This window comes from Gossypium arboreum, chromosome 1 (genome assembly GCF_025698485.1).
Source record: "Gossypium arboreum isolate Shixiya-1 chromosome 1, ASM2569848v2, whole genome shotgun sequence".
In the NCBI taxonomy this organism is placed as follows: Eukaryota; Viridiplantae; Streptophyta; class Magnoliopsida; order Malvales; family Malvaceae; genus Gossypium; species Gossypium arboreum.
In genome coordinates this window covers 103,786,036-103,813,463 of record NC_069070.1, presented here as the reverse complement: position 1 = coordinate 103,813,463, position 27,428 = coordinate 103,786,036, and the positions used below count along the sequence as shown (strand labels likewise).

General features: G+C 35.9%; 1 protein-coding gene across 1 annotated transcript; it reads right to left on the bottom strand.

Annotated features, from left to right (window-relative positions):
* Positions 1–294: 294 nt before the first annotated feature.
* LOC108482900 (succinate-semialdehyde dehydrogenase, mitochondrial) lies at positions 295–26,782 on the bottom strand. The gene is made up of 20 exons (XM_017786000.2): positions 26,490–26,782; positions 26,284–26,385; positions 26,105–26,204; positions 25,773–25,821; positions 25,254–25,341; positions 25,051–25,161; positions 23,884–23,946; positions 23,688–23,798; positions 22,734–22,799; positions 22,558–22,635; positions 22,386–22,463; positions 21,462–21,528; positions 20,901–20,986; positions 20,558–20,590; positions 20,413–20,445; positions 14,237–14,337; positions 1,184–1,269; positions 842–948; positions 682–759; positions 295–556 (listed from the first exon to the last, which is right to left on the bottom strand). The coding sequence occupies exons 1-20, from the start codon at positions 26,571–26,573 to the stop codon at positions 518–520; spliced, it is 1,560 nt and encodes a 519-aa protein (XP_017641489.1). The 5' UTR covers positions 26,574–26,782; the 3' UTR covers positions 295–517.
* Between the last annotated feature and the right edge of the window lie 646 nt (positions 26,783–27,428).

Genomic DNA, 27,428 nt, shown 5'->3' with positions numbered 1-27,428 from the left:
AAACAAGTCATAGCATATTTGTCGCAACTTTTCATTCCATTATCAGTCTTGTAATTATCTTTATCATAATAAATTCAACATTTATTTCCAAAATAGGTTAAAAAAAGTTTAAGGAATTTGTTTTTAAAAAATTATTTAGTTATAATTTCTTCATTCTCATTTTTATTGTTATGTTAAAATTTGGAATTTATATAATCAAGTCAATCCTAAATTTCATATACACCGTTTGAATACTCAACATTTTGAACAAGCTTGGGTTTCTTAAAATGGAATTTTGACACAGTTCCTCCAGGATTCAGCGCTTATCAGTTTCTTCAATTTATTTAGATAGAAATTTATACAAAAACGCCTTCGACAGCTCGCATTTATTTAGAAATTTTGTACAAAAATGCCTCAGACCGCACACTCAAAACTCCATCAAACAAAGATAAACCAGAATTCCAGTGAGCAAAACAGAACATAGCATACATTTAACAGTTATAAAATAGTAGCTGTTGGCTGCCATTGTTTCCCTTTTTCAACTTCTGTTCATATCTCCCAAGCATACATATTTCACCTGTGCATTAACATCGAGCATTAGTTATATAGCAAGCTACCTACAAGCAACAATAATTTTTAGAATATATTTGTTTATGTATAGAGATATGCAGTAAGATGAGTTATATAAGGTATCGCACTCACTTCAAGATATTCATCTATCCCGTACTTGGAACCTTCTCGTCCAAGACCAGACTGTTTTACACCACCAAATGGTGCCACCTGAATTGAAACAAATAAACAATAATTTATATCTAGAACAGTTGTGTATATTAATCGGTTAATAGATGCAAATATGACCCACCTCAGTTGAAATGATTCCTTCATTAACACCAACAAGTCCGTATTCGAGAGCTTCTGAGACACGCCATGTTCGTTGAACATTGTTTGTAAATATGTAAGCAGCTAACCCTGAATACGCACAATAAAGTATGTATTCTAATAAGTTGAACTGTATAATATTATTCTACGAGACGGTACATAATAAATTTTGAAAGAGTTTTTTATTGAGATTTGATTGATTAGGTTTGGTTGGCAGATAGTTATGAAGACTCACTAATTGAATAAAAGAAATGATAATAACTAATTTAAAAAGAAAATTGACCAGTTTATTCATTAGGATAGAACTACAGCTTGAAAAATGAACCTGCTTTGGTGTTGTTTGCCATGTGGATAGCTTCTTCCTCAGTTTTGAATCGCAAAATAGGTGCCACTGGTCCAAATACTTCCTCGCTGAGGTAATACAAATTTAATCACATCTCAAAAAACTAGACATATATATACAGTGACACAGTATAGCAGCAAAGTTGAAGTGGCAAACATGACATAGCATACACATGATGAAATTTAATTTTATCTTAAAAAGCTGCATATTCAACCTTCAATGTACACGAAGCATAGTAACTCAGGCACCAAATTGAATTTAAACACTTCACCACTTCCACAATGCAGTAAATGTACTTGTTAGAATTGGCAAGGATAATGACAGCATTCATGCAAATACAAGCTATACTCGGGATCCTAATATACTCCATCAGGATTGTTGAGCATACCCCAATAATCAGCACTGTTGTGCAGAATCCAATCAATTATCCCCAGTAAAATACTGAGAATTGAAGATACTTTTAACCAACTATCAAAGGATATATTACTATGGTTATCCCAATGCTTCAACTTAATAAGTAATTAACCTGAGAACCGATGTGGGAAAAACAAGGAAAGAATCGAAATAAACAAAAAAAAAAAACACTACTAATCTACAAATCCTCTTGCATTCCAACTCCTAAAGAATTATTATGACAGGTGTTTTTGCTACAAAAGATGAGAGAATAATTTATACTTCATTGAAATTTAATGCATGCTTAAGCCTAATTCTAGGCCAAGTTTCCTAGCAAACTAAGGCCTAAAAGGGCCCAAGGAAAGAGTGCTTGGTTTGGTCATCCCAATAAGAGAAAACAAGCATTAAGAAAAGAAGTCAACATCTGCAAAATAATCCTAGAAAATAAAAAGGTGTCCAAAGAGTTCTATTCAAAAGAATTCTACAGAATGTATTGCAATCCAAATCCTTAAAAATCGTGGTTACTAGCAGTTTTTGGAGCAAAAGGATAAAAACGATGTGGTTTATTGAAAATTAGCACACGGTTAAGCACTTGTAACCCAGTTTTTCCAGCAAACTAAAACCAGAAAAAGCCCAATGAAATTTGACCATGTTGGGCTATCAACTAATACAAAAGAAGCCCTAAACTGCTTATTTCAAGCAAATCCTACAAGAAAAAAGGTGCAGATGGAGTTTAAATTATCTTCATCTAAGCCTCTGAATAAATGAGGCAAAAAAATTGGAGATTTGCAGTCCCTGTTAATTAGTCAGTTTATGACAGCTCCCAGTCCATTTATCTTGCCGCAGTTTTTCGTATCATTAGTTATTTCAAGGAACTCTCTCAAGGGCATTCTATTTGCTAGATTTCTGAGACGGAATGTTATGTAACAAAATGCTGCAATCTCCAATGTTTTAATTTAGTTTTAAATTTCTGTTAATTTCAGTTAATGATTTTGTATTAATGAATCGCTGCATAGAAGGCCTGTCTAAAATGTACCGTTTTGGGGTGTTTTAACCATTTAGTGAAACGGTGCAGATTGAGGGCAGCATTTATTACAGCTGCCAGGTTGTTACTCAATCCGTTATGCAAAAATACAGTGGAAAATTCTTATCTATTCTCTCCATTTTCTCTCCTCTTCTCTTTCTCTTCTCTTCTCTGTAAAACCTTCTTCTCAATCCATTCTCTATTAAGGTATCAGAGCCACACGATCTTCATGGCCAACGTCGGAGTTACCACACGTTTGTAGAAGGAAAGAGCCAACTGCAAGCAGAGTTTTCTCAATTGGATGCCAAGCTCGATGCTCGTTTCAAGGAGATGCAACCTGAGGTTAGAGGTGGGGTTTGATCTGAGCTCCAATCTTTACTGGAACAATCCCTTGGGCAAACACCACCAGATAAGGGCAAGGGAGTTTTGGGAGAGCCCCCACCAGGGTTCCGTCCCAAAGAGTCTCTACTTATGTCTCTGTTTCAAATTTGGGACACTTGGGTATGGCTTCTCGAGCCAGCACCATTGACATGTCGGGCAAAGTTGTCAAGCTAGATTGTCCTCAGTTTGATGAGGAAGATTTTAGAAGATGGTGGTCAAAACTAGAGCAGTTTTTTGAAGCTAAATCATTACCCGGCCATGCTAAAGTACGAGTGGTGATGTTGCATCTGGAAGGGAAGGCACTCAACTAGCATCACTTTTTCACTCAAAGGTAGGAAGGGATTCATCAGTTGACATGGGACATATATGCTAGGGGTTTATAGGAGCATTTTGGATCCAGCACATTTTTGGATCTGATGGCTAAACTGGTCTCACAAACAAAAAGGGACTGTTGAGCAATACCATGATATATTTGTAAGTCTTCTCAATCAGTTACACTTACCTGAAAGATATGCTTTGAATATCTTCATAAGTAATCTTAAAAGTGAGATTGGTCAGTATTTAAGGCTTGTCAAACCTCAAACGTTGGTGGAAGGGTGCCAGATAGCTAGACAGGTCAAGAGTACTATGTTTAGCACATACAAAAAGCATAATGTGGTCGGGGGTGGAGGTTCCACTAAACCTCTTTTCTTTGAGTGTTAAAAGTTCTACTTCTGTTCAATCCCCAATGGATGTTGGAAAAGCTCTCTACAAATTTCAGTCCTACAAAGTCACTGTCACAAGCTGAGTTGAAGAAAAGGAAAAAAAAAATGCCTATGTTTCTGGTGTGCCTCCAAATATACACCAAGTCATAAGTGCATTAGGTCCCATTTGTACCCTTGGTAGAGACTTCTTTGGAATCAGAAGGTGATGCTAAGACTTAGCCAATAGAGGTTTTTCAAGACTGCCTTAAGCAATTAGAGACAGTGGATCAAGACATTGAACCAACTTCACCCATTCCATCCATACATGCTCTCAAAGGATCCCAAGGTATGTAAGTTAGTGTTATGGGAGTCTCAAGGGCATCAATTTGAAACTGATTTCATGGTTTTATCAGTCAAGGGGTGTGATCTGGTACTTGGAATTCAATGGTTACTTTCAGGTTGTATGGAATTTTGGTGCTCTCACTATGCAATTTGAGTATCAAGGGCACTTATGCAATCTGCAAGGGATACTACCAAGGGGTCTACAGCTACTGTCAGGTTCCCAGATGTCTAAATGTCACAATATGATAGAACAAGGACCAAGTCCCATGCGATTAACCTCATATAGCCAAATATTAGTTGCCATGTCCTCATCACATTGTCAAGAACTGGAACAACTGTTACTCGAGTTTGAGGATGTCTTCCAAATGCCAAATGAACTAACCCCTCACAGATTACATGATCATAGGATTCCATTGGTGGATGAAACTTAGGTTATAAAGGCAAGACCTTATAGGTACCTTCCACTTCAAAAAGCAAAAGTTGAAAGGCTCGTCAGTGAGATTGTTGGAATTCCTAAGATTAAGGACAGAAAACTTACCTTATTACTAGGAGTTCCCTTGTAAATAGAAACTAATCTCAATCACTGATTCTTAGGAAGTTACTATTTTTTAGGAATTGTTTTCCTTGTTTGTGTGAATTCCTCTCTTTATAGGTGTAAACTAATTAGCAGAATGAATATAATCTTTTTCTAAGTTTCTTCATGGTCTCAGAGCTTTAGGATTCATTCGATCCTGCTCATTCGTCTCTAATCTCCCTTTCTAAAAATCCTTCCAGTTTAGTCCTCCTCCCATGGGTGACTTCAATGAAACTCTGTCTGAAACTGAAACTTCACAAATAATTCAGAATGTCAATCAGGGAATCAATCAAGGTGAACTTAATTCCTCCCTTATAATCACCAATCATCGGCTAGATGGGAAGAACTTCTTGCAATGGTTTCAATCGGTCCTTATGGTGATTTGTGGTCGTGGCAAATTAGGATACATCAATGGAGAAATTCCACGACCAACCATAGCTGACCTGACTTATGCCACTTGGGAACTCAACAACTCGATTGTAATGGCTTGGCTAATTAATTCGATGGAAGGCCATATAAGTCGCACCTACCTCTTTTTCAAAACTGCAAAAGACGTGGGATGCAGTCAAAGAAAACTACTCGGATCTTAGAAACGCCTCCCAAGTATTTGAGATCAAGCTTAAGTTAAAGGATATCCGACAAGGGACACTCGAAGTAACTCACTACTACAACAATCTGAAAATTTTGTGGCAGGAACTGGATAGGTACTATGAGGCAGATTGGGGTAAAGGCTTGGAACACACCAAGTTTATGACTCACCTCAACAATGAACGTCTTTATGAGTTTCTAGCAGGACTGAACCGTGAGTTAGATGAGGTCCGTGGCTGAATTCTAGGCAGATCACCTCTACCAACCATCGATGAAGCATTTGCAGAAGTTAGAAGAGAAGAAAAGCGCCATCTTGTCATGATGGGAGACTCAAAGGAACCTAAACATGTGACAACTCTTGGCAATCGGTCTACTAAGACCTCTGCCCTCATCTCCAGAGGTCCATAGCCACAAAAACCACGTGCTGGAAATGATTCTGGATCAACCAGGCCATAATGTAACCACTGCAACCGTGTTGGTTATACAAAGGAAAAGTGCTTCAAACTCCATTGCTATCCTGAAAAAAAACAGAAGGATAATGAGACTGCCCTGTTATCCTCCACTACTGCAGATGATGTTTTCGATGTTCGCCTAACCAAAACCCAACTTGAGACTCTCCATAAGATGCTTGGTACTTCCACTGCTCATGGATCTCTAGCCACCCAAGGTACTGCCCTCAATATTGCCTTTGAATCAAATAATCAATCCTCTTGGATACTCGATTGGTGCCTCCGATCACATGACGTAACTCCACTTTGTTTCACACCTACACCCTTGTCATGACAAGTCCGAATCCGCATAGTGATGGTTCTTACTCACCGTGGTGGAGTAGGAGAAGTACAAATAACAGAGAATTTTTCTCTCGATAAAGTCCTACATGTCCCAAACTTGTCTTGCAATTTACTTTCAATCAGTAAACTTACTAAGGATGAAAAACTTCTTACTGAATTTTCTGCAATTGGTTGTGTGATACAAGAACAGAAATCGGGGAGAATGATTGGCACTGCTAAAGTTGATGATGGACTATATGTTTGGAATAAAGATAGCACACAAGGAGGATTGGCTCTATCCACTTCAAAAGAGGACACGATTATTTTATGGCACCGTAGGTTAGGGCATCCAAACTTTTTGTATTTGAAGAAACATCTTCCGCTGTTATTTCGAAATAAAAGTATTAATTCCTTGAAGTGTGAAATTTGCCAATTATCCAAACATACCCGTGTGCCATACCCATTAAAACTATATATCCAGTCCCAACCATTTTCATTAATCCACAGTGACCTATGGGGAGCCAGCCGAGTGAAAAATATTACAGGGGCTAGGTGGTTTATAACATTCATTGATGATCACACTATGGTATGTTAGGTCTATCTCCTCAAAGAAAAATCTGAAGCACCCAAAGTATTCCAAAATTTTCACTTAATGGTTCGAACCCAGTTCAACTCTACCATACATACTCTCCACACTGACAATGGGAGAGAATACTTTTAACTCTATCCTAAGCCCATACCTTTCTGACCAAGGCATCATACACCAAAGCTCTTGTCCTGACACTCCTCAACAAAACGGGATCTCCGAGAGAAAAAATCGACATTTCCTTCTGTTGGTCGAGCCATAATGTTCACCATGAATGTTCCAAAATACTTGTGTGGAGAGGCTGTCCTCACTGCCTGCTATCTCATAAACCGAATGCCATCAAAAGTCCTCAATTTCCAAACACCTCTAAATACCCTTCTAAAGTCCTTTCCTCTATTGCGTGTTCCTAGTCTTCCAGCCAAAATATTCGGTTGCAAAGTTTTTGTCCATAACCATCAACCAAATCAATCCAAACTTGATCCTCGAGCCCACACCTGCATCTTCATTGGATATTCCCCCACACAAAAAGGCTATAAGTGTTACTCACCAACCTTGCGCCGAATGTTTGTCTTTCGAGATGTTACCTTCTTTGAAAATGAACCATACTTTGCAGCATCTCATCTTCAGGGGGAGACTTTCAATGAAGATGAGACCCTTAATACTCTCCTCATTATACCTCATGATCCTACAACTACTATCACAAGCAAGCCTAACAACCAAGGTGCTATGGTAATCCCAGATTTAGAGACTGTTTCCCCTGTGCAACAAGAAATTAGCCCGATCATTCCCAATAACAATACCACCACCGAAGTACAACAGCCCCCTAATCAAGGAAAACAGCAAAAACAAGTTCCCGAAATATAGGTTTACTCTCGACGGAATCGTTCTCCTAAAACTAATACAGCAATGCCAATTGCATCCCCAACCGAGGACTGTTCTGAAACAGAAGTCTCACCTCCATCACCATCCATCTATGGGCACAAGGAGCTGCACTCAACACCCTATTTCTCGATTTGAATCCTATGGAAATTTATCTAAGTCTTACAAAGCTTTTGTGACTAATGTTGATTCTGTAAAAACTCCAAAAAATATAGAAGAGGCTCTTGAATCAGCTGAGTGGAGACAACTATGATGGAAGAAATGAAAGCCCTCAAAAACAATGAAACATGGGAAGTCTCGGATCTACCTAAAGGAAAAAAAAACAGTAGGATGCAAATGGATCTTCACTATGAAATTTAAACCCGATGGCCGTATTGACCGATACAAGGCTCGACTTGTGGCTAAGGGCTTTACTCAAACTTATGGTCTTGACTACGACGAGACATTTGCACCAATTGCCAAGCTAAACACCATTCGACTCCTCCTATCTCTTGCTGCCAACCTTGATTGGCACTTGACTCAATTGGATGTAAAAAATGCTTTCCTCAACAAAGAATTAAGTGAGGAAGTGTACATGGATTTTCCACCCGGGTTTGAAGAAAGCAAGGGCCAAGTGTGTAAGTTGAAGAAGTCCTTATATGGGCTGAAACAATCTCCACGGGCGTGGTTCACCGATTTGCAAAAGCTATGACCAGCAGAAATTACATTCAAGGCGGTGACCACACCATGTTCTACAAGCACTCGAAAAAGGAAAATGCTGCATCCTCATCGTTTATGTGGACGATATAATATTAACCAGGAGATGACTCAAGCGAAATTGTGAGGTTGAAAGAATTCCTTGGTACAGAGTTCGAGCTTAAAGACTTGGGGAATCTTAAATACTTTCTTGGTATGGAGGTAGCAAGGTCCCAAACAGTATTTCCATCTCCCAAAGGAAATATGTTCTTGATTCTTGTCGAGTTGGTTTGATGGGCTGCAAACCAGCCGAAACTCCTATGGAATTTAACCTTAAATTGGGAACTGACGAGGATGGAGAAGGAATCGACAAGGGAAGATATCAACGACTAGTAAGAAGACTCGTCTACCTATCTCACACCCGTCCAGACATAGCCTTCAGTGTAAGTGTTATCAATCAGTACATGCATGCCCCGAGAGAGAAGCACCTGGAAGCTGCATATAGAATATTAAGGTATCTGAAAGGGACTCTGGTAAAGGCACGCATTTCAAGAAAAGCGCCAACGAATGTGAAGTCTACACCGATGCGGTCAGGCGGGTTCTGATAACGATAGGCGCTCTACAAGTGGCTATTGTAGTTATGTTTGGGGTAACCTCGTGATGTGGAGAAGCAAAAAACAGTCTGTTGTAGCACGCAGCAGTGTAAAGGCAGAATATCAAGCACTATCTCATGGTATATGCGAAGGAGTTTGGATACAAAGACTTATGGGGAACTAAAAGTGCCTTACACCAAGCCTATGAAGATGTCTTGTGACAACCAAGCAATTGTCAAGATAGCACATAATCACATGCATCATGATCACACCAAACATGTGGAAATAGATCGCCACTTTATAAAAGAAAAATACACTCGGGAGAAGTGTGCATCACCTACCTACCTACTAGACAACAAGTTGCGACGTATTAACTAAAAGTTTGAGCGAAACATGTTTGAAGAACTTATTGGCAAGTGGGTTTGATAAACATCTACACTCCGACTTGAGGGGAGTGTTGGAATTCCTAAGATTAAGGACGAAAACTTACCTTATTACTAGGAGTTCCCTTGTAAATAGAAACTAATCTCAGTCACTGATTTTTAGGAAGTTACTATTTTTTAGGGATTGTTTTCCTTGTTTGTGTGAATTCCTCTCTTTATAGGTGTAAACTAATTAGCAGAATGAATATAAGCTTTTTCTAAGTTTCTTCAGAGATGCTAGAAGCTGGGGTGATCAGGGATAGCAATAGCCCTTTTTCTTCATGCATTGTGATGGTAAAAAGGAAGAATGGAAGCTGGAGGTTGTGTATAGACTACAGACAGCTCAACTAGCTCACCATCAAGGACCAATCCCTTATTCCCATCATTGAGGAGCTTTTAGTTGAACTTGGAGCAGCCACACATTTTTCTAGATTGGACTTTAGGTCTAGTTACCAATGCTCCCTCTAGTTTTCAGTCTTTGATGAACACATTCAAGAAACTTCTCAGAAAATCAGTATTAGTGTTCTTCGATGATATCCTTGTATGCTCCAGAGGTTAGGATGAGCACCTGAAGAATGTGAGAAAAGTTTTATAGGTATTAAGGAGTAACCAGCTATTTGCTAAGTTGAGCAAATGTAGTTTTGGCACAACTCGAATAGAATACTTCATATCATTTAGCAAGGCACATTATCCATGGATGAATCCAAGGTTGAGGGAGTTCTGAAATGGCCTATACCACAAATTGTCAAGGACTTGAGAAGGTTCCTTGATTTACTAGGGTATTACAGAAGATTTATCAAGCATTATGGGGTTATGGCTAGACCTTTAACTGCACTGTTGAAAAAGGATGTCAAGTGGCAATGGAATGAAAAGGTTCAAACAGCTTTTGACCAACTAAAGCAAGCAATTTGCTAAGCACCAATGTTAGTACTTCTAAACTTTCAAGAGGAGTTTTGTGTGGATATTGATGCATGTGACTATGGGATTGGGACAGGGTTACATCAAAAAGGCAAACCAATAGCATTTTTCAATAAGGGTTTGAGAGTTAGGCACCAAGCTCTATCCATTTATGAAAAAGAAATGCTAATTGTATTACTAGCAGTTAAAAAGTGCCATTCTTACCTTGTTGGGAGACACTTTCTGATAAAAACAGATCATCAAAACCTTAGATTTTTATCTGATGACAGGCTATCACACCTTACCAGTATAAGTGGGTAGCAAAAATGTTGGGTTATGACTATTCTATCTCTTATAGGAAGGGAACCTTGAATACCGTGGAAGATGCCTTATCTAGGAGACCACATGAGGATGAAGGACAGTTGCTTCAATGCGTAGCTAGTACCCTTTGGTCTGAATTGTCGACTGAAATTGTTGATTTAAGGTTGTTAGACACTAAAATACAATAGTTGGTCTAGGAGGTACAAGCCAAACAAACACTCAAAATACACTTAGGATGGTGTAGTGTTAAGGAGAAAGGGCAAGGTTGTGGTAGGGAATAATCTAACCTCAAAAGGAATCTCTTTAACTATTTCCATGCTGGTCTAGTAGGTGATCACTCTAGGGTCCATGTTACAAAGGCATAGGTTGTCTAGCCTGCTATATTGGAAGGGGTTATTTAAAGATGTAAAGCATTGGGTTAGAGAATGTTCTATATGCCAAAGGTCTAGGGCAGACCTATCAGCATATCCTGGCCTTCTCCAACCCCTCCCTATTCTTGAATGAGCTTGGGTTGCTGTTAGTACGGATTTTATTGAAGGCTTACCAACTTCTAAAGGAAAAAGCACCATATTGGTTGTGGTTGATAGATTAACCAAGTATGGTGACTTCTTAACTCTCTTTCAGCCCTTCAATACAGTACATGTAGCCCAGGAGTTCTTGACTCAAGTTTACAAATTGCATGGAGTTCCTGAGCCCATTGTGTCTGATCGAGACAAGATATTTATTAGCACCTTTTGGTAGAAGCTATTCAAACAGATAGGAACCAAGTTGCAATTGTCCACTGCATACCATCCACAGATAGATGGTCAAACAGAAGCTTTGAATAGGTGTTTGGAAGGTTATTTGAGGTGCATGATAGGTGAGAAGCCGAGTGAGTAGGTTAGTTGGCTCCCTCTAACAAAATGGTGGTACAACACCACAGACTAATTTGCTATACAGACCACTCCTTATGAAAGACTCTATGGCCAAGGACCTCTACTGCATCAACCCTATTTGGCTGGTACTTTACAAATGGCAATTATGGACAGAAGCTTGCAGCAAAGGGAGGAAGCTCGACAGTTGCTCACGTTCCACTTAAAGAGGCTCAAGAAAGTATGAAACAACTTGCTAACTGAAGGCGATGTGACAGAGAGTTTAATATAGGAGACCTTGTCTATTTGAGGTTGCAACCCTATCGACTACATTCTCTAAGGAGGGTGGTGAACCAGAAATTGTCGCCCAAATACTATGGACCCTACCCTGTAGAAGCTAGAGTTGGACAAGTAGTCTACAAATTGACCTTGCCAGCAAGATCAAGGCTCCATTCTACCTTCCATGTATCGCAGCTACAGGAATACATTGGTAATGTTCCTAGCTCACCTATGCTACCTTTAGTGGGACCTGATGGAGAACTTCCAAAAGTACCAATGAAGATTTTGGACAGACGTTTGGTCAAAAGAGGGAATCAAGCTACAACATAAATCCTCATAGAATGGGCCAATATTTTTTCTAAGGACTCTAAATGGGAGAACTTCAATGATTTTTGCCGAGAGTATCCAATATTTGATCCTTGAGGACAAGGATAGTGTTCGAGGAGGAGTAGTTGTTATGGAACATGTTGTAGTCTACAACATTTTAATTTAGTTTCAAATTTCTATTAATTTCAGTCAGTGATTTTATATTAATAAAACGCTACGTAGAAGGCCCGTCTAAAACGTATCATTTTGGGATGCTTTTAACCATTTAGTGAATGGTGCGGATTGAGGGCAACATTTATGACAACAGGCAAGTTGTTACTCGATCTGTTATTACTTCCTATTTAGCACCTATTAGGCTGAAAGGACGATTATGCAAAAAAAACAGTTGAAAATTCTTATCTATTCTCTCCGTTTTCTCTTCTCTTCTCTGTAAAACCTTCTTCTCGATCCATTCTTTATCAAGGAATTCATGAACAATAGGTGACAAGTATCAATTTAGTAAATATATGATAAAGAAGAGGAAACCTCGATTACCCAATTACTTAACAAAATAATCATGTTGAAATACATTGCTACTAGTTAGAAATCTTTCTTTAAAAAAAATGAAAGCAAAAGAACTTATGTTAGCTTTCTCACAACTAAATAGAAGTTTATGTTTTGATAAGCCTTAATATAACATTTAGTACTTGAACTTACAGTTTTTCCTAAATTAGTATCTAAGCTTTTATTTACCTAATTTGGTACCTAGATTTGATACATTTTCACTAATTTGGTTCCTAAACTTTTTTGGTCTAATTTGGTACATAAATTTTTCAAACATTATACAAATTACGTCAATATATTAACAATGTAATTTATTTTATGAGGTGACAAAAATAATCACTATATGACCAATATGTGATAGATGACATGAAATTTCTTTTTGTATTCCAAATATTCAATTAATTTTAGTTATTTTTTAAAATTTAACATAATCAATTTTTTTTTATTTTTGGTTTTAAAACTTTTTTTTCAATATCCATTCATTAAGCATAGCTTGAAGCACAATATTTGAACATAGATTTCCTTTTATATTGATGATATTTTTGTCGAATTGAGGGCTTGGTGAAGACTAGGCCATAGTTCTAAGCATGCGGTCCCTCTTAAACTACCAATAATAGTCAAAATAATCTCAACCCCAATGAAGAGTGAACTTTGAGCATATTATTTAGTGAAACAGAAAAAACTCCAAAAAAGCGCAATCATTCCTACATTAAATTTCTATGTCATCTGCCACATATCGATCATACATTAGCTATTTTTGTCCCCTCATAGAAAAGCTTAGGTACCAAATTAGGAAATAGCATAAGTTCAAGTACCAAATTAGGAAAAAGTGCCAAGTTCAAGTATCGAATTGGACAAAAAAAAAAACCTTGGGTACCAAATTAGGGAAAATGTCAAATTTAGGTACCAAATGTTATATTAGATCTTTTAACTAACACATTAAATAAGGGAGTTAGCGAAGCCAAAGTCTCAATAATCACCATAGAGTAAATTGTGAACCCCACAAGACTAGAACTTTGTCTAAATTTTGACAAGCATAAAGCTTTTGGCAATGTAGAAGCAAGGCATAAAGACAAATCCATTACCTCTAAAACTCCACAACCCCCCCCCCCCCCAAACCTTTAAAAAAGAAAAGCAATCTTGAAAGGAAAGAGAATAAAGGCTGTTAGGAAACATTCCTTGAATTTTCCTTAAAAGGAACTCCTTAACTTTTTTCACTTCAACCAAACTTGAGAAAATGGTTTCTAGAATTTCGCTTTCCTTTCCTTCCAATTTCCTTTAGAGCAAAAAAAAAAAAAAAAAAAGGAAAAAAGAAAATACTAAGGCTGCCAAAGAAGGCAATGAGGCATATTACTAGAGGAAGATGAACCACAAGAAGCCAAGGCATTATAAATAAATAAGAAACGATGAAGAAGAAAGAAGCCTATACTACAATTCAAAGTAAAATCTCCTTGAACAGTGCTCATTGATAAACAAATTAAAAGCATCATCCATGGGTTTTTGATTTCTTAACCAAAAGTGCAAGGCTGAAGGTAAAACATAAAAGAAGGTACGTAGGTATGTAGGTACATAAGTGTATATGTATGCATGTAACTTAGTACATTTTTTCTTGTTCTAATTTGGATTGAAGGCATATAAAATGGCTATACTTAACATTAATTTCCACTTATAGGAAGCAATAAACTCATTTAAATTCTTCTTAAGATTTTTCCATCTTAGAAAACAAAAACATGGAAATTATAATTTTCCCCAAACATTTGTTTAAATTATTTAATAGTATGGCTTAGGCAAAGCATTTATACTAGGGTCAGACCATATATAATACTATCCAGCATAAAGCATGAAAGTAGCTACAATCATGTCATATTTAGTAACAAATAAGAAATAACATGTCTTTGAGGACGTACCTAGCCAATAGCATCTCACTCTTGACATCAGTAACAATTGTGGGCTCATAGAAAGTCATTCCAAGGCTATGTCTTTTACCACCAAGAAGGACTTTTGCTCCCTTTCAAAAAATAATTATCAGAGATGAGATAATTAAGTATTAACAGAAAAATATTCTCTTGGCAGTCACAGCGCCTCACGGGCAGTGATAAAACATAGCAACATTTACCAAAAGAGGGAAGGAGTGGTAGGGGCAGAACTGAGGAGACACTAGAGTTCATGCTTATTTAATCAAATATTAAAACTAAATATGCAGCATCAGGTAGTTAAATGTTTGCAAATACAGATGCATCACCATTCCTAGCTACAATGAGATGATTTTGGCGTGATCTGAAAGAATTGCAACTCCTAATAATACAAAAGTCATATCTCAACCCCTTGTCACATGCATATTATTCAACATCTGATCAGCAAATCCAGAGTAGGATACTATGACAACTAGTAGCAGACTGCTGTAACATACATTCCAAAGCAGTAAGCAACAAAAATATAAGAATGAGCATGAGACACATAAGAATGTTTTTCCTGAAGTTTCATTGCATTCATATTAAGGCAACAAAAACCTTTAACATTAAGCTGATCTAAATTCCACGGTGTATTATCTAACATATTTTGATTCTTAATCTAGGGTTTTTAGGAGCATGGGATTTTAATCATATGGGTTTTGGGCCGAAAAACCGAAGGGAAGGAAATAAAACTTGAAAAATAGTGAAATTTAGAAACCTTTAGAGGCCTAAACCAATTTCAACCAAAAAATAGGAAAATTTTTGGTAACTTCTGCTATTTTCCTCCTCAAATTTATTTACTTAACTGAATACTTTGAGTTATCCATCATTATAGTGAATAAATGATCAAGCACAGTTATTTGAACCATACAAGACAATGACTTATTCCATGTTTTGGATATTAGATCTGATGGTTCAACCACTGATTCATTCAAGTCAATGTTGGATTCATAAAAATATTTTAAAATGTTGTGATAGTAATCTTAAGGATTAATGTATCGTGATTCTAGGGATTGATTAGCACAAAATTAAGATAAATAGGCTATGTAATCTTTACCTTTTCTTCATTATATATTTGACTATTAGTATTAATAGGTTTTGGATTAGGTTGTACAATTAAGTTGAATAATTTTAAGAGTATAAATTTCCCTTTTCCTATCTATTTTCCTTCTTTTTTCTCCATCTTTTTCACAGCTGTTACAGCCAAACAGTAGCTCAAAGTAGCAGCCCCTCTTCTTTCTTCTCATTCTCTTCTTCTTCTCTCAATTTCACATGGCATCAAAGCCTACCAATTCTCACCACCCCTTTTGCCCAGCTTCAATCGACCCTGCGGCTGAAAGCCCATCGCCGAAAACCGGACATGTGGCAAGCTTTTGCCTTTCTCCCACGTGCCGGTGCATGAGCGCGTGTGAGACCCTTTCTAGCCACCGTTCATTGCCATGGATCTTCGTCAACGTGCACTCCTCTCTGGACCACAATGGATCCATCAAGTTAAACCTTTGTTCTCTTCAATTTCTAGTTCTCTAGCAATTACTATTGTCAAACTTCAAGGTGGCAATAATTATATTTCATGGGCGGCTTCAGTTGAACTTTGGTTTACAGGACAAGGTTTCAAGGATCACTTAGAAGATGTTGATCAAATTGATGAAAAGAATAAAGATACCTGGGCCAAAATTGCATTCGCTTGAGCCAAAGCTACTCACTTTGTTTCAGTCTTGCAAAACTTATTACAAAGTGTGGGCTAAGGCTAAGAATCTGCACACTAGTGGTATTCGACAAATTTATAAAGTTGTCTAAAATCTCATTAATCTACAACAAAATTAGTAGGATATGGCAAACTACTAGGGTCAGGTCGAAACCACATAGGATGAGTTTAATGTTCTCACGACGCTTTCTGAAAGTGTTATTGATCAGGAGCAGCAATGGAACAAATTTTTTATGGTACTTGCTTTGATAAAACTGCAAAAAGATGCAGCCTCAGTTCAAGACCAAATCCTTGCCAGCCCAACCATTCCTACCCTTGACAATGTGACGGCTCTATTGCTCTGAATCTCCTCAAACCAAACCCAAGTTGAGGCAGAATCCTCTGTGCTAGCAATACAAAACCCGGCCAACGAGGAGATAACTGAAGAGGAAGAGGATCTCGACCTAATTGTATGTATTGTGAAAAAAGTGGCGACATACGTGATACATATTGAGCTCTACATGGCCGACCTTCTCATAATATTCAGCCCATTGTTCATTTAGCCTACGTTCAACGAGATGGACTTCTTTTGCTTAGAATTGCTCAAGGGGCCAAATTATGATGAATATTGTATTGTAAAAAATGTGGCCACATACATGATACATGTTGGGCTCTACATGGCCAACATTCTCATAATATTCAGCCCATTGTTCATTTAGCCTAGGTTTAAGGAGATGGACTTCTTCCACTTACAATTGCTCAAGAGGCCAAATTATGATGAATATTTACAATATCAAGTTTCCAAGCAACAATCTTCAACCATTCTTAATACTACACCTTCAAAACCCCCCTTTAGGTCTACTCCAGACAATCCACTATACATCCTCCTAATAATCCTCCTGCAAGTACTGAATAAGTGTGTAATCCAAGTGATTCATCTCCTCAACTACCATATTCTCCATCTTCGGTCATGCCTCAAGTAGAACTTCAAAAAGGTATATGTTCTTTTCGTAATCCTTATCCTATTTACAATTTTTTGAGTTGTCATCAATTATCACCCTCATATTATGCTTTCACCTCATCTTTATCCAATGTATCCATTGCTAAGACTCCTAGTGCAACAAAGGCGAATATTGGATCGCAACAAGCTATGGCGAAAGAGATTAACACCCTTCATGCTAATCATACTTGGGATCTTGCTCCCTTACCACCAGACAAAACTATTATTACTTGTCGATGGGTGTACACAGTTAAAATTTATTCTAATGGAAAGATAAAATGGCTAAAAACCCGTTTGGTTGCACGAAGTTATACACTAATTCCTAGTCTCAATTATAGAAAGATTGTCTCTCTGATTGCTAAAATTGCTTCGGTTCGATTACTAATTCTCTCACTACAATGAATTATTAGAATTTTTATCAATTTGATATTGAGAATGCATTTCTTCATGGCCATTTAAATGAAGAAGTCTATATGGAGCAACCATCAGGTTTTGTTGCTCATTGTTGCTCAGGGGAAGTCTAGGTTAGTGTGTCAACTACGAAAATCTCTTTATGGCTTGAAACAACCTCCCAAGGCTTGGTTCGAGCACTTCAGTGTTGTTATTCAAGAGTTTCGAATGAAAGTGAAGTAGACCATTCAGTCTTCTATCGTCACAATAGTCACGACAAGTGCATCTATCTAGTTGTATATATGGATTACATTGCTATTACAGGAGAGATAATCATAAAAGCATTTCACACCTCAAGCAACACCTTCTCAATCATTTCCAGACAAAAGACTGGGGAAAGTTGAAATACTTTCTTGGCATTGAAGTGGCTCAATCAAAAATAGCCATCACTATCTCTTAGAGAAAAAATGCTTTGGATATTCTAGAGGGAACAGCAATGTTAGATTGTAAACCTATGGAAACGCCTATAGATCCTAATATCAAGCTTGCTCCAAATTAAAGGAAGCCTCTAAAAGATTCTAGCCAATACCGAAGGTTGGTTAGGAAACTTAATTACCTAGCCATCACTCAACCAAACATCTCCTTTGCAATGAGTGTGGTTAGTCAATTCCTTCAGAATCCGTGTGATAGTCACTGAGATGCGGCAATATCATAAGAGTAAGAAACAAGGTCAAATTGTATCCAGATGTTGATTGGGCAAAATCTACTTCAGATAGACGGTCCACTTCAGGATATTGTGTTCTCTTTGGAGGTAATCTAATATCATGGAAGGGTAAGAAAGAAGATGTTGTGGCACAACCAAGTGTAGAGGCAGAATATCGAGCAATGGCCTTAGTTACTAGAAAGCTAATTTGGTTAAAACAATTGCTTTAAGAAATGAAACGGGAAACTATAATCTCAATGAAGTTAATATGTGAAAATCAAGCAACACTTCAATACAACTCGAATCCAATGTTTCGCGAGAGACAAAAACACATAGAGATTGATTGTCATTTTGTGAGACAAAAGATCGAGTCTAGATGCATTGCTACCAGTTTTATTAAATCAAATGATCAGCTAACAAGTGTTTTAACTAAGGCTCTCAGGAACCCTTAGATCGAGTACAAATGTAACAAGCTATGAGATTCAGACTGGTATGCTCCAGCTTGAGGGGGAATGTTGAGATAGTAATCTTAAGGATTTAATGTATCATGATTCCACAGATCGATTATCACAAAATTGGGATGTAAATAGGTTGTATAATCTTTGCCTTTTCTTCTTTTTATATTTGACTATTTGTATAAATAGGTTATGTAGTAGGTTGTATAATTAAGTTGAATAATTTTCAGAATACCAATTTCCCTTTTCCTCTCTTTTTCCCCTCTCTTCCTCCATCTTTTTATTGGCTGTTATGGCCAAACAGTAGCCCACAGCAACAGCCCCTCTTTCTTCTCATTCTCTTATTCTCTCAATTTCATATAAAATATTAAAAAAAAAAAAGATTATCTAAATAATTTTAGAATCTGTATAAACTAAAATTGTTCATTACCATTTTACAAGATTAGAAAAGAAAACAAATCCCTTTACAAAGAAATTTGACTTTTCATTTTTTTTATAATGTATGTTTGCTTTCACTTTTAAATGTTGAAATAGCTTTACAAGAATATTTTTTGCTTTTGAAAATATGAAAGAATCAAGTGTTAGCATCCTTGGATCAATTGCATAAATGTTCCAATTCAAGAACCACCCAAGTCAAAGCTCATCAGACTGCTCCAGTTCTAATAAATACAGTTTAGAGACCCATCACATCTGTGTATATAATCTTTTAAGCATTATATTCTTCTCTTATTTTTGTTTTTTCTTCTTTATTTACTCTTCTTTTTAATTAAAGACTTTCTTTGGAAACTTTAAAACAATTTGTACAAAAATAATCAAATATAAAAATTATCATCTTATGCTTTTAAAAGTTAAAACTGAAAATATATTTAACTGTGTAAAAAGGATAACTAATAAAATAAATTATACCAAACTTAACCCTGTGAAAGCCATAGGCAATCAATTGCTATAGTTTTAATTGGTATTTTTCTAGATGTTTCATGTCTAATCTTAATTCCTAACATGTTGCAGCAATAAGTTAAGAGATTAAACTATGTAAGTACTGATTAAGAATACACATATATAAAAAACTAATTAAGAAGAAAACAAGTGTAATGAAAATGAGCACGAAAAACTATAACTATGAATTAAAAGGGAACTAATAAGCATAAAGAAAATTGATGGCTAAATGCTACAAACTAGTCTTACGCCAATCAGACAAGACTTTACTGAGCACAAAAATGCATCTAGATTTTTAATTTTATTTTTTAAACTGTGATTTTGAAAATATTTAAATTTTAATTAAATTTACTATAAAGAATGCCATTAATGAACAAATTAATCAACTCATACATCATCTAGCACCTAATGCCCTTAATGAACAAATTAATCAACTCATACATCATCTAGCACCTACCCAGTACCCATGTACCATTTTCCAGCTTTAACATTCGTCTGATTAAAGTGGTTAAAATACACATTCTTAGTTAATGCAAATATAGAATATTATATATATATATATAACCTAACAATTCTATCAAAGAATTAGAACATGCAATACAGTCTGTAGCTTCTCTAAGGTGGTTTTTGGGAACTTGGATTTCAAAAATAGAATAACTTGTTTGACAAACACACAAGTGCAAAATTCATGATTATTATTAAAGTTCATGGATGTGTAGGATGCCTATTGAGTAGAGAATTTGGAATCCCTATACAAATTTAAGAATTTGAAATTCATGTTTTTAGACCTTTCAAATTTATAATAATGCTGAACCTCAACTAATTTACATATGATATAAGCATATATTTTTCACAATTTATAGAGCAAATGAAATCCAAATCCATATCTTCAAATTCATGTTCCCAAACATAACATAAAATAACTGGCAGTCAGAGTTAGACAGGACAGGTAAAAATTCAAACCTTTGACATCGCATCTTGAATGAATGTCTCAACCTGTGAAAAAGAAAAGAAAAATCCAAAGCTAAAAGATCATAAGAAATCCACTAAAAATAAAAGAATCATAGATAAGTTAATTGATAAAAACTGGAAAAGGAAGCAAAGTAACCTTTTGCACTGCAGCTTCATTAATTAGTGGACCCTACATAGGTAAGTATAGTAAAACAAAATTATTATCTTTAAGCTAAATTCACTTGTTAGACTTAATTAAAAGAAAAAGCTCCGAGCAACTTAGCATTATTACCAACATAACTGCATATCTTTACAAATCTTATGATTTGTTTACAATACCTCGAGAAAAAAGTTCAATACAATTTTCCATAAAATATTATCCTTATAAACTAAAGACTGAGAAACATAAAATGCATAGGCTCACCACGTATAAATGTAAAGACCAATTTGGCAACAACAATTAATATATGAACCACAAATGCATGGCTTAGGCTAACTACCTGGACCACCCCTTCAGTGAAGCCATCTCCAACTTGCAGCTTCTGGACAGCTTTTGAAAAAGCCTCTGCAAACTTCTCATAAATACCTGAAACAAAAGGTAAATAAAAATTAAAGCAACTATATCTTCTTGTTTTAGAATATCCTTGTATAATTAAGGAAAATACTGGCCTGTGGGTTTACAACTCAACTGCTCACATATCAGAAGTACAAAAGGAAACAATGTTATTTGTTTGTTTTCAAAAGGAAATAATAAGTATAATAATAAGTATTCCACTATATATATTTTAATTGAAATGTTAACAGAAGCTATATTTATTAGTCATTTTTTAAAATATAAATTCTTGATACTAAATGTACTTTTATCATTTTTATTCTGTAGAAAAAAAATTACTAAATTTTCATTTGGCTAATAAATAGAAATTAGAAAAAAAATCCTCAGACATGACAACAGCAAATATTTTCTAGATCCAAATGCACCCAAAGTCTCTCAATATGGGGAAACATAAAAAAAAAAAGGAAATTGCTTACAGATTTCCATCAGAATACATTTACATCCATACCTTCTTGCACAATTACTCTGTTCGCACAGACACAAGTCTGTCCACTGTTACGAAATTTTGCTGCAAGCTGCAAATTGCATGGTATTGTAAATGAGGCAACAAAGATAAGAGTGCATACTCAAGTTAAGAATCAAATGAAAGGTACTACTGGACAGGATAGTAGAATGCATATTTACAGTTAATTTTCATGCATCATGAAAACTGAACAAGTCTTGTTAGCTTTTAACCAGCCTGAGTGTCAGTGTTTCTTTCAGTTGCAATCTTCTCAGATTATGACTTTGGGAAATAAAGGATCCTGGTCAGGTCAGCTTTAGATTCCAGGTTGATTTCGGGTTTCTGTTTCAGATTGTTTCAGCTCATGTCATTTCAGCTTCGAATCATTTAAGCTTTGAACCCTTATCGGGCTTGGGCACTTTTAGCTCTTATAATTTTTCATATTAATTCATAGATCTTTTGGTCAATCCAACTTGAACCAGGCTGAATTCAAGTGGTTTTTGGATTCAGGTGCGGTTTTTTCCACCACTACATGGACCAATACTGCAATGACAGATTCAAGAACAACCCTGAGAATTAGGAAACTAAAAATATGATCCTATAGCTAACCAAATTCCTCTTGCTCAGGCTGGAAGAGGAGGAAGAAGAAAAGGTGTAAGCTATGAAACACAAGACAATCGATACGGAGAGGAAGTTGGAAAAGTAAAAAGGAAACAAATAGATGTCAAGGAACTTTTTTAAGTACAATGAGAAACAAAATCATATGCTTGAAACTTGACATAAAGTGATGGTACAAAATCATGTTACTACTATCGCTATCCAGAATGGCAGCAGCCACACAACCAATTACAAGTGGAACTCAGGAATATCTAGGATGAGAATGCTATTGATGTCAATATATATCAAAGCTATTCTATTGAGTAAACTTACTGTTCCTTTAACTGCCACATCCAGGTCTGCATCATCAAATACAATGCAGGGGGCATTACCACCGAGTTCAAGTGATACCTAGAAAAGTTCAGAATATAGACAGTCAACTGCAGGATAATTTTCAAAACTACACTGATTTGGTGTACATATCCATTTCATAGGATAACCATACCCTTTTGACAGTCTCCGCGGCACCAGCCATTAACTTCTTCCCGACTGCAGTTGAGCCTGTAAATGTGATTTTTCTTACCTGGATAAGTAATAAGAAGCAGGAATATTTAACGTTCTTTAATTTATACATCCATTAATTTCTAGAAAGGAATCAGTTTCAAGTTAAGGGTAGAAGACCTGTGTACTTGCAAGTAAAGCATCACCAATTTTAGTAGCATTCCCCATAACCACATTTATAACACCCTACAAGATTGAAAGGTAAAATCTAATATGAAACAAATGAAGCAACATGAACGAATAACCAAGGATATTGCCCTGGAACACCAAAAGTTACAATGGAATATAAAGCATGATTAACAAGAATATGTATTCAAAGACTAGTATATGTTGTTTCATGTTACAGGAATTTTGACCATAATTAGCAACATAATTGTTACTCACTGTTAGAAATTAAATGGGCAGAGGAAAAGAAGAAAGATCAGTGAAATTTTCTCACTTTTTCATATCATTAGAGAAGAATTTACAACCTATTTAAACACATACAATAAGAAAAAAAAAAAAAGGAAACTAAATATTTAATTAGCTAAAAATCTGCTTGTCTAATCTCTAAAAATCTGCTTAATTTGTTAATTATTCAACACTCCCCCTCAAGCTGGTGCATCTCATATTGGTGCATAGATATTACACATGCCCAACTTGCACACCAAATTATGATACATTCTGTTAGTCCTTTGGTGAGTAGTCAGCTGTCTGTCTGTCCGATATCACATAGATTAGTCTCAAAGCTCCAGTAGTTATTATCATATGAGATATGAAAAGTCAGAACCTAGCTTTAGAAATGTTATTATTATATGATGAAACATTGGACATATACACATTCACACACATTATATATGTGCATGTGTATTCATGCAAGTATATTGTATGTGACTATCTATGCAAATAAATCTCTAGTTTGCAAATGGACCTAAGATATTTCAGTCATTACTTAATGATCACAATTGGTTTCTTGAACAAGCATTAAATTACCATTTCTAAACAAGCTTTCAATTATGATTACATGCTACCCAACAACATATAACTTGATGAATGACAAAGCCTTGTAAAAGTACAAAATGCATATAGAACTACCGGTGGAATTCCTGCTTGAAGGGCAAGTTCAGCTGTTGCTAAAGCTGTAAGCGGAGTAAGTTCGGAAGGTTTTACAACCACTGTACAGCCACATGCAAGGGCAGGGCCGACCTGATCCAGCCATGAGAAGGAACCTTTTAGCTCTTTAGCCGCCTGAGAAAATAATATGACCGAAATTTCTATATATAACACACACCTTTCTGGTGATCATTGCCAAGGGAAAGTTCCAAGGTGTAATTGCGCCAACAACACCAACAGGCTGCCAAAAAGAAATGAAGAGAGTCAATACTGCATGAAAGTAAAAATACAAGAAATCTCGAACTACCTTTCAGCACTTGGCACGAAAAATATACAACAGCTTTGAAAAAACCCTAGTCACCAAAAATAACTCTATATAACTGGTTTCTAGTGCATTGGCGCAATAAGATAGCTTAATAACATCAACAGTTGGGAGGACAGTCACTAAAAAGGCAGGAAAGTCATCCTCATCTGTTAATTCCCCCTGTATGTACCTATCGAGTTTATTTTGCTGAGAATAACTCCTTAAACCCTCAAACTTTTAGATACCAGAGGGTCTTGTATAAATAGGATGATTACGTCATGCGTATGATCAGAAAGCTGATTAATGAGATACTCTAGTTTATTCATAATGCTTGCCTCTACAGGGTGTTAGCTAGCATTTTGAACAAAAGCCTATTTCATACATGACTATCATGAGGGTAAGGTGCTCTTCCCTTGTTGTTTGGGCAGAATCAATACACCACCCCATGGTTTGGAAGTGGCATTTGGGTTCTGATGAACGAACATGAGCTAAAAGTATTAAGCCATCCTTCTAATTGTTGAGAGTGATTGAAAAAACAGGATCAGCAGTCTCGGACGGCAGATACTTCACTGATTTATGAATTTTAAATGCATGAGGTGATTCCCCCAAAAGGATCATCAAAAATTCCCATATGACACAAAAATGCAATCCAAACTTAAGAAGTCAAACTACTAAATGTTTATAAAGGAAGTTTTGGATAGAGGAAGTAATTCAACTTCTCTCATCTTTAGTTCATGTTTTTCTTATCATTTTCCTTATATGAGAGTTTTTTTCTAGTACAAAAGGGCATCACTTATATTTTCCCTGTACAGATACAACATTGCACAAAGTACAGCAGCACTCTTAACAGTCATGTGAAAATAATTTCCCCTTCAATTATCGTCAACATACCAGATTCTTTGTTAGAAGACAATATCAAATAATAAGGGGAAATTCATTAAAAATTGTATGAGTAATCAAAATTTATATATTGGAAGAAATCAAGTGCAAGTGCCAGAGTAGCAGTTATACAGGACATAAACAAGACATATTTATCCTCACCTGCTTTAGAACAAACAGACGACGATCACCTAGAGTAGCTGGAATTATATCTCCGTAGATGCGCTTGGCTTCCTCTGCAAAGAACTCAATAAAACTGGCCCCATAGTTAACCTATAATGTGAGTCTTAGCATCAGAATTGACAGACGATAATGACCAACAGTCAAAGCCAGTAGCTCAATTTAATAACACTAAATTTGATTACCTCACCCAGGGCTTCTTTTAAAGGCTTTCCTTGCTCTAATGTTATTAGTTGCCCAAGCTCTTCCTTGTGGGCCATTATGAGATCATACCTGTTAAATACATGAGAAAGAAAAACTGTTTAGTTGGTATCTGAAAACCAGAAATCTATATTTAATTAAGCAAGCCATAAGCAGAAAATGACTAGCTTAGACTAACCAAATGACTAAATTCCGGGTACTAGCCATTCAAATAAGATAAGCATTCAAAGTTCCAAGCAACAAAATATCCTGCTAGTCTAGAACATTTTATCTAAAAGCAGGAGATTGTACTCCAAAACTTCGCTAAGAAAACATCTTTCATAGTTAAAAACACATACTTCAAATTCTAAGTGCACAAATTCTAAGTGCCCTCACCTATAATAGTTTATCAAAATACCTCAAGTTAAATGGAGCAGAAAGACATGGTTCTTTTCAAATAGGTCATCGTTTCAGATTTCAATACACATACACCATATAAAGAGACCATAGAACAGGGATAATACCATTTTCTAAGGTATTTGCTCCTCTCAGCAGCAGTGAGTTTACTCCAAGCTATGAAAATAATAAGGATCGTCAGTTAAACTTGATTTCAATCCCAATTAAACTTTGAACTCAGCATATGAAAGCTACCAACCAACAACAACCTCAATCCAATAGCTACATAATAACATCTATGCATAACATAATTAGGCCCAGCCGATAACATACATTTTGCTATTTAAGCTAAAATTTAACATGCTTCGTGCTATTTAATCAAATATTTCAAAAATCAGAAAAGTCAAATGTGTAAGCAAAAAACATGAAATGAGAGGGATTAGAAATGTTTATGACGTACAATTAAAAGCATCAGACGCAGAAGAAATGGCATCATTGGTCTCCAGAGTGCCCATAAAGGGAACCTCTGCTATAATTTCCCCAGTGGATGGATTGTTAACCTGGCGTGACATCCAAAACAAAGTGAAGTAAGACAAGGAAACACCAAAAGAAAAGAGAATATTGTGAAAATAAAGAAACCTGAATAGTTTTGGCATCATAAGCGTCAATCCATTTCCCTCCTATTAGACCCAGGGTTCGAAATATGGGGGATTTTTTAAGCGAAGAAGCAGCAGTACTCATCTGATGAAAACAAAAGGATCAAACAATGAAGAAGAAGAAGAAGAAGAAGAAGAAGAAGAAGAAGAGGATATGAATTTTACAGAGCCAAGTGAAGAAAAGAAGACCTGACGAGAGGCAGAGAGGCGGTGCGTGCGAGACAAGTGTGAGGTGAGAATCTTGGAAACTGCCAAAACTTGTAGCACCCTCATATCGTCTGCTGTCTTCCAGTTTCAGAGCGTTTCTTGCTTTGGGTAGTAGTATAATGATCTGTCTCTGTCTCTTTGCCACACTCTTGAGTTAAAAAGCCAGATGTTTGGTTCTTTCCCCCTCGCTTCCAATATCTTCACTCATCAAAAATAGATTCAATTCATTCCTGCTTTGCTTCTGTCTGTTATTTTATTACGTTTCAACTTTGACTACCTCTTTTATTGGGAAATTACGAAAAAACATGCCATCTTCCAAATTTATTTATCACTAATCACTTATCTATTTAGTTAATTACAACTATCCATGATTAAACTTGTACAAGTCACTAATATTTTCTTGTTACGCATTCGAATAATATTAAAGGATACTCATAAATTTTCATTATCGAATTATTTTTACTTAACTCTATTAAAGAATCTGAAATATAATTTCTGGATAAAAATTTAAAAGAAAATTGGATAATGTCACAAATTAATTTAGGCCTAAGTTTATCAAATATTTCAATGGGGATTTCCTCCATGGTGGCTGGTACCCTATCGATATTAATATCTGTTTTGTTAAAATTTTGGGGTTTATTTTTCATGTTTTAATATGTATTCATTCATACAGTTTGATACAACATTCTAAATTAGATTTTATTTATCTTAACATTTTATTCATTTATAAGTATATTAAAATATAATATAATCATTAAATAAATTATTTAACATAATTTTGTATATAAACATTTTTCACGAATGTATTTTATGTATATTTGCATATATATCTACTAGAAGTATTATCATACATGCATATGAAAATTATGTATTTAGAATACATAATTGTATTCAAATATAACATATAATAAATAATGAAAT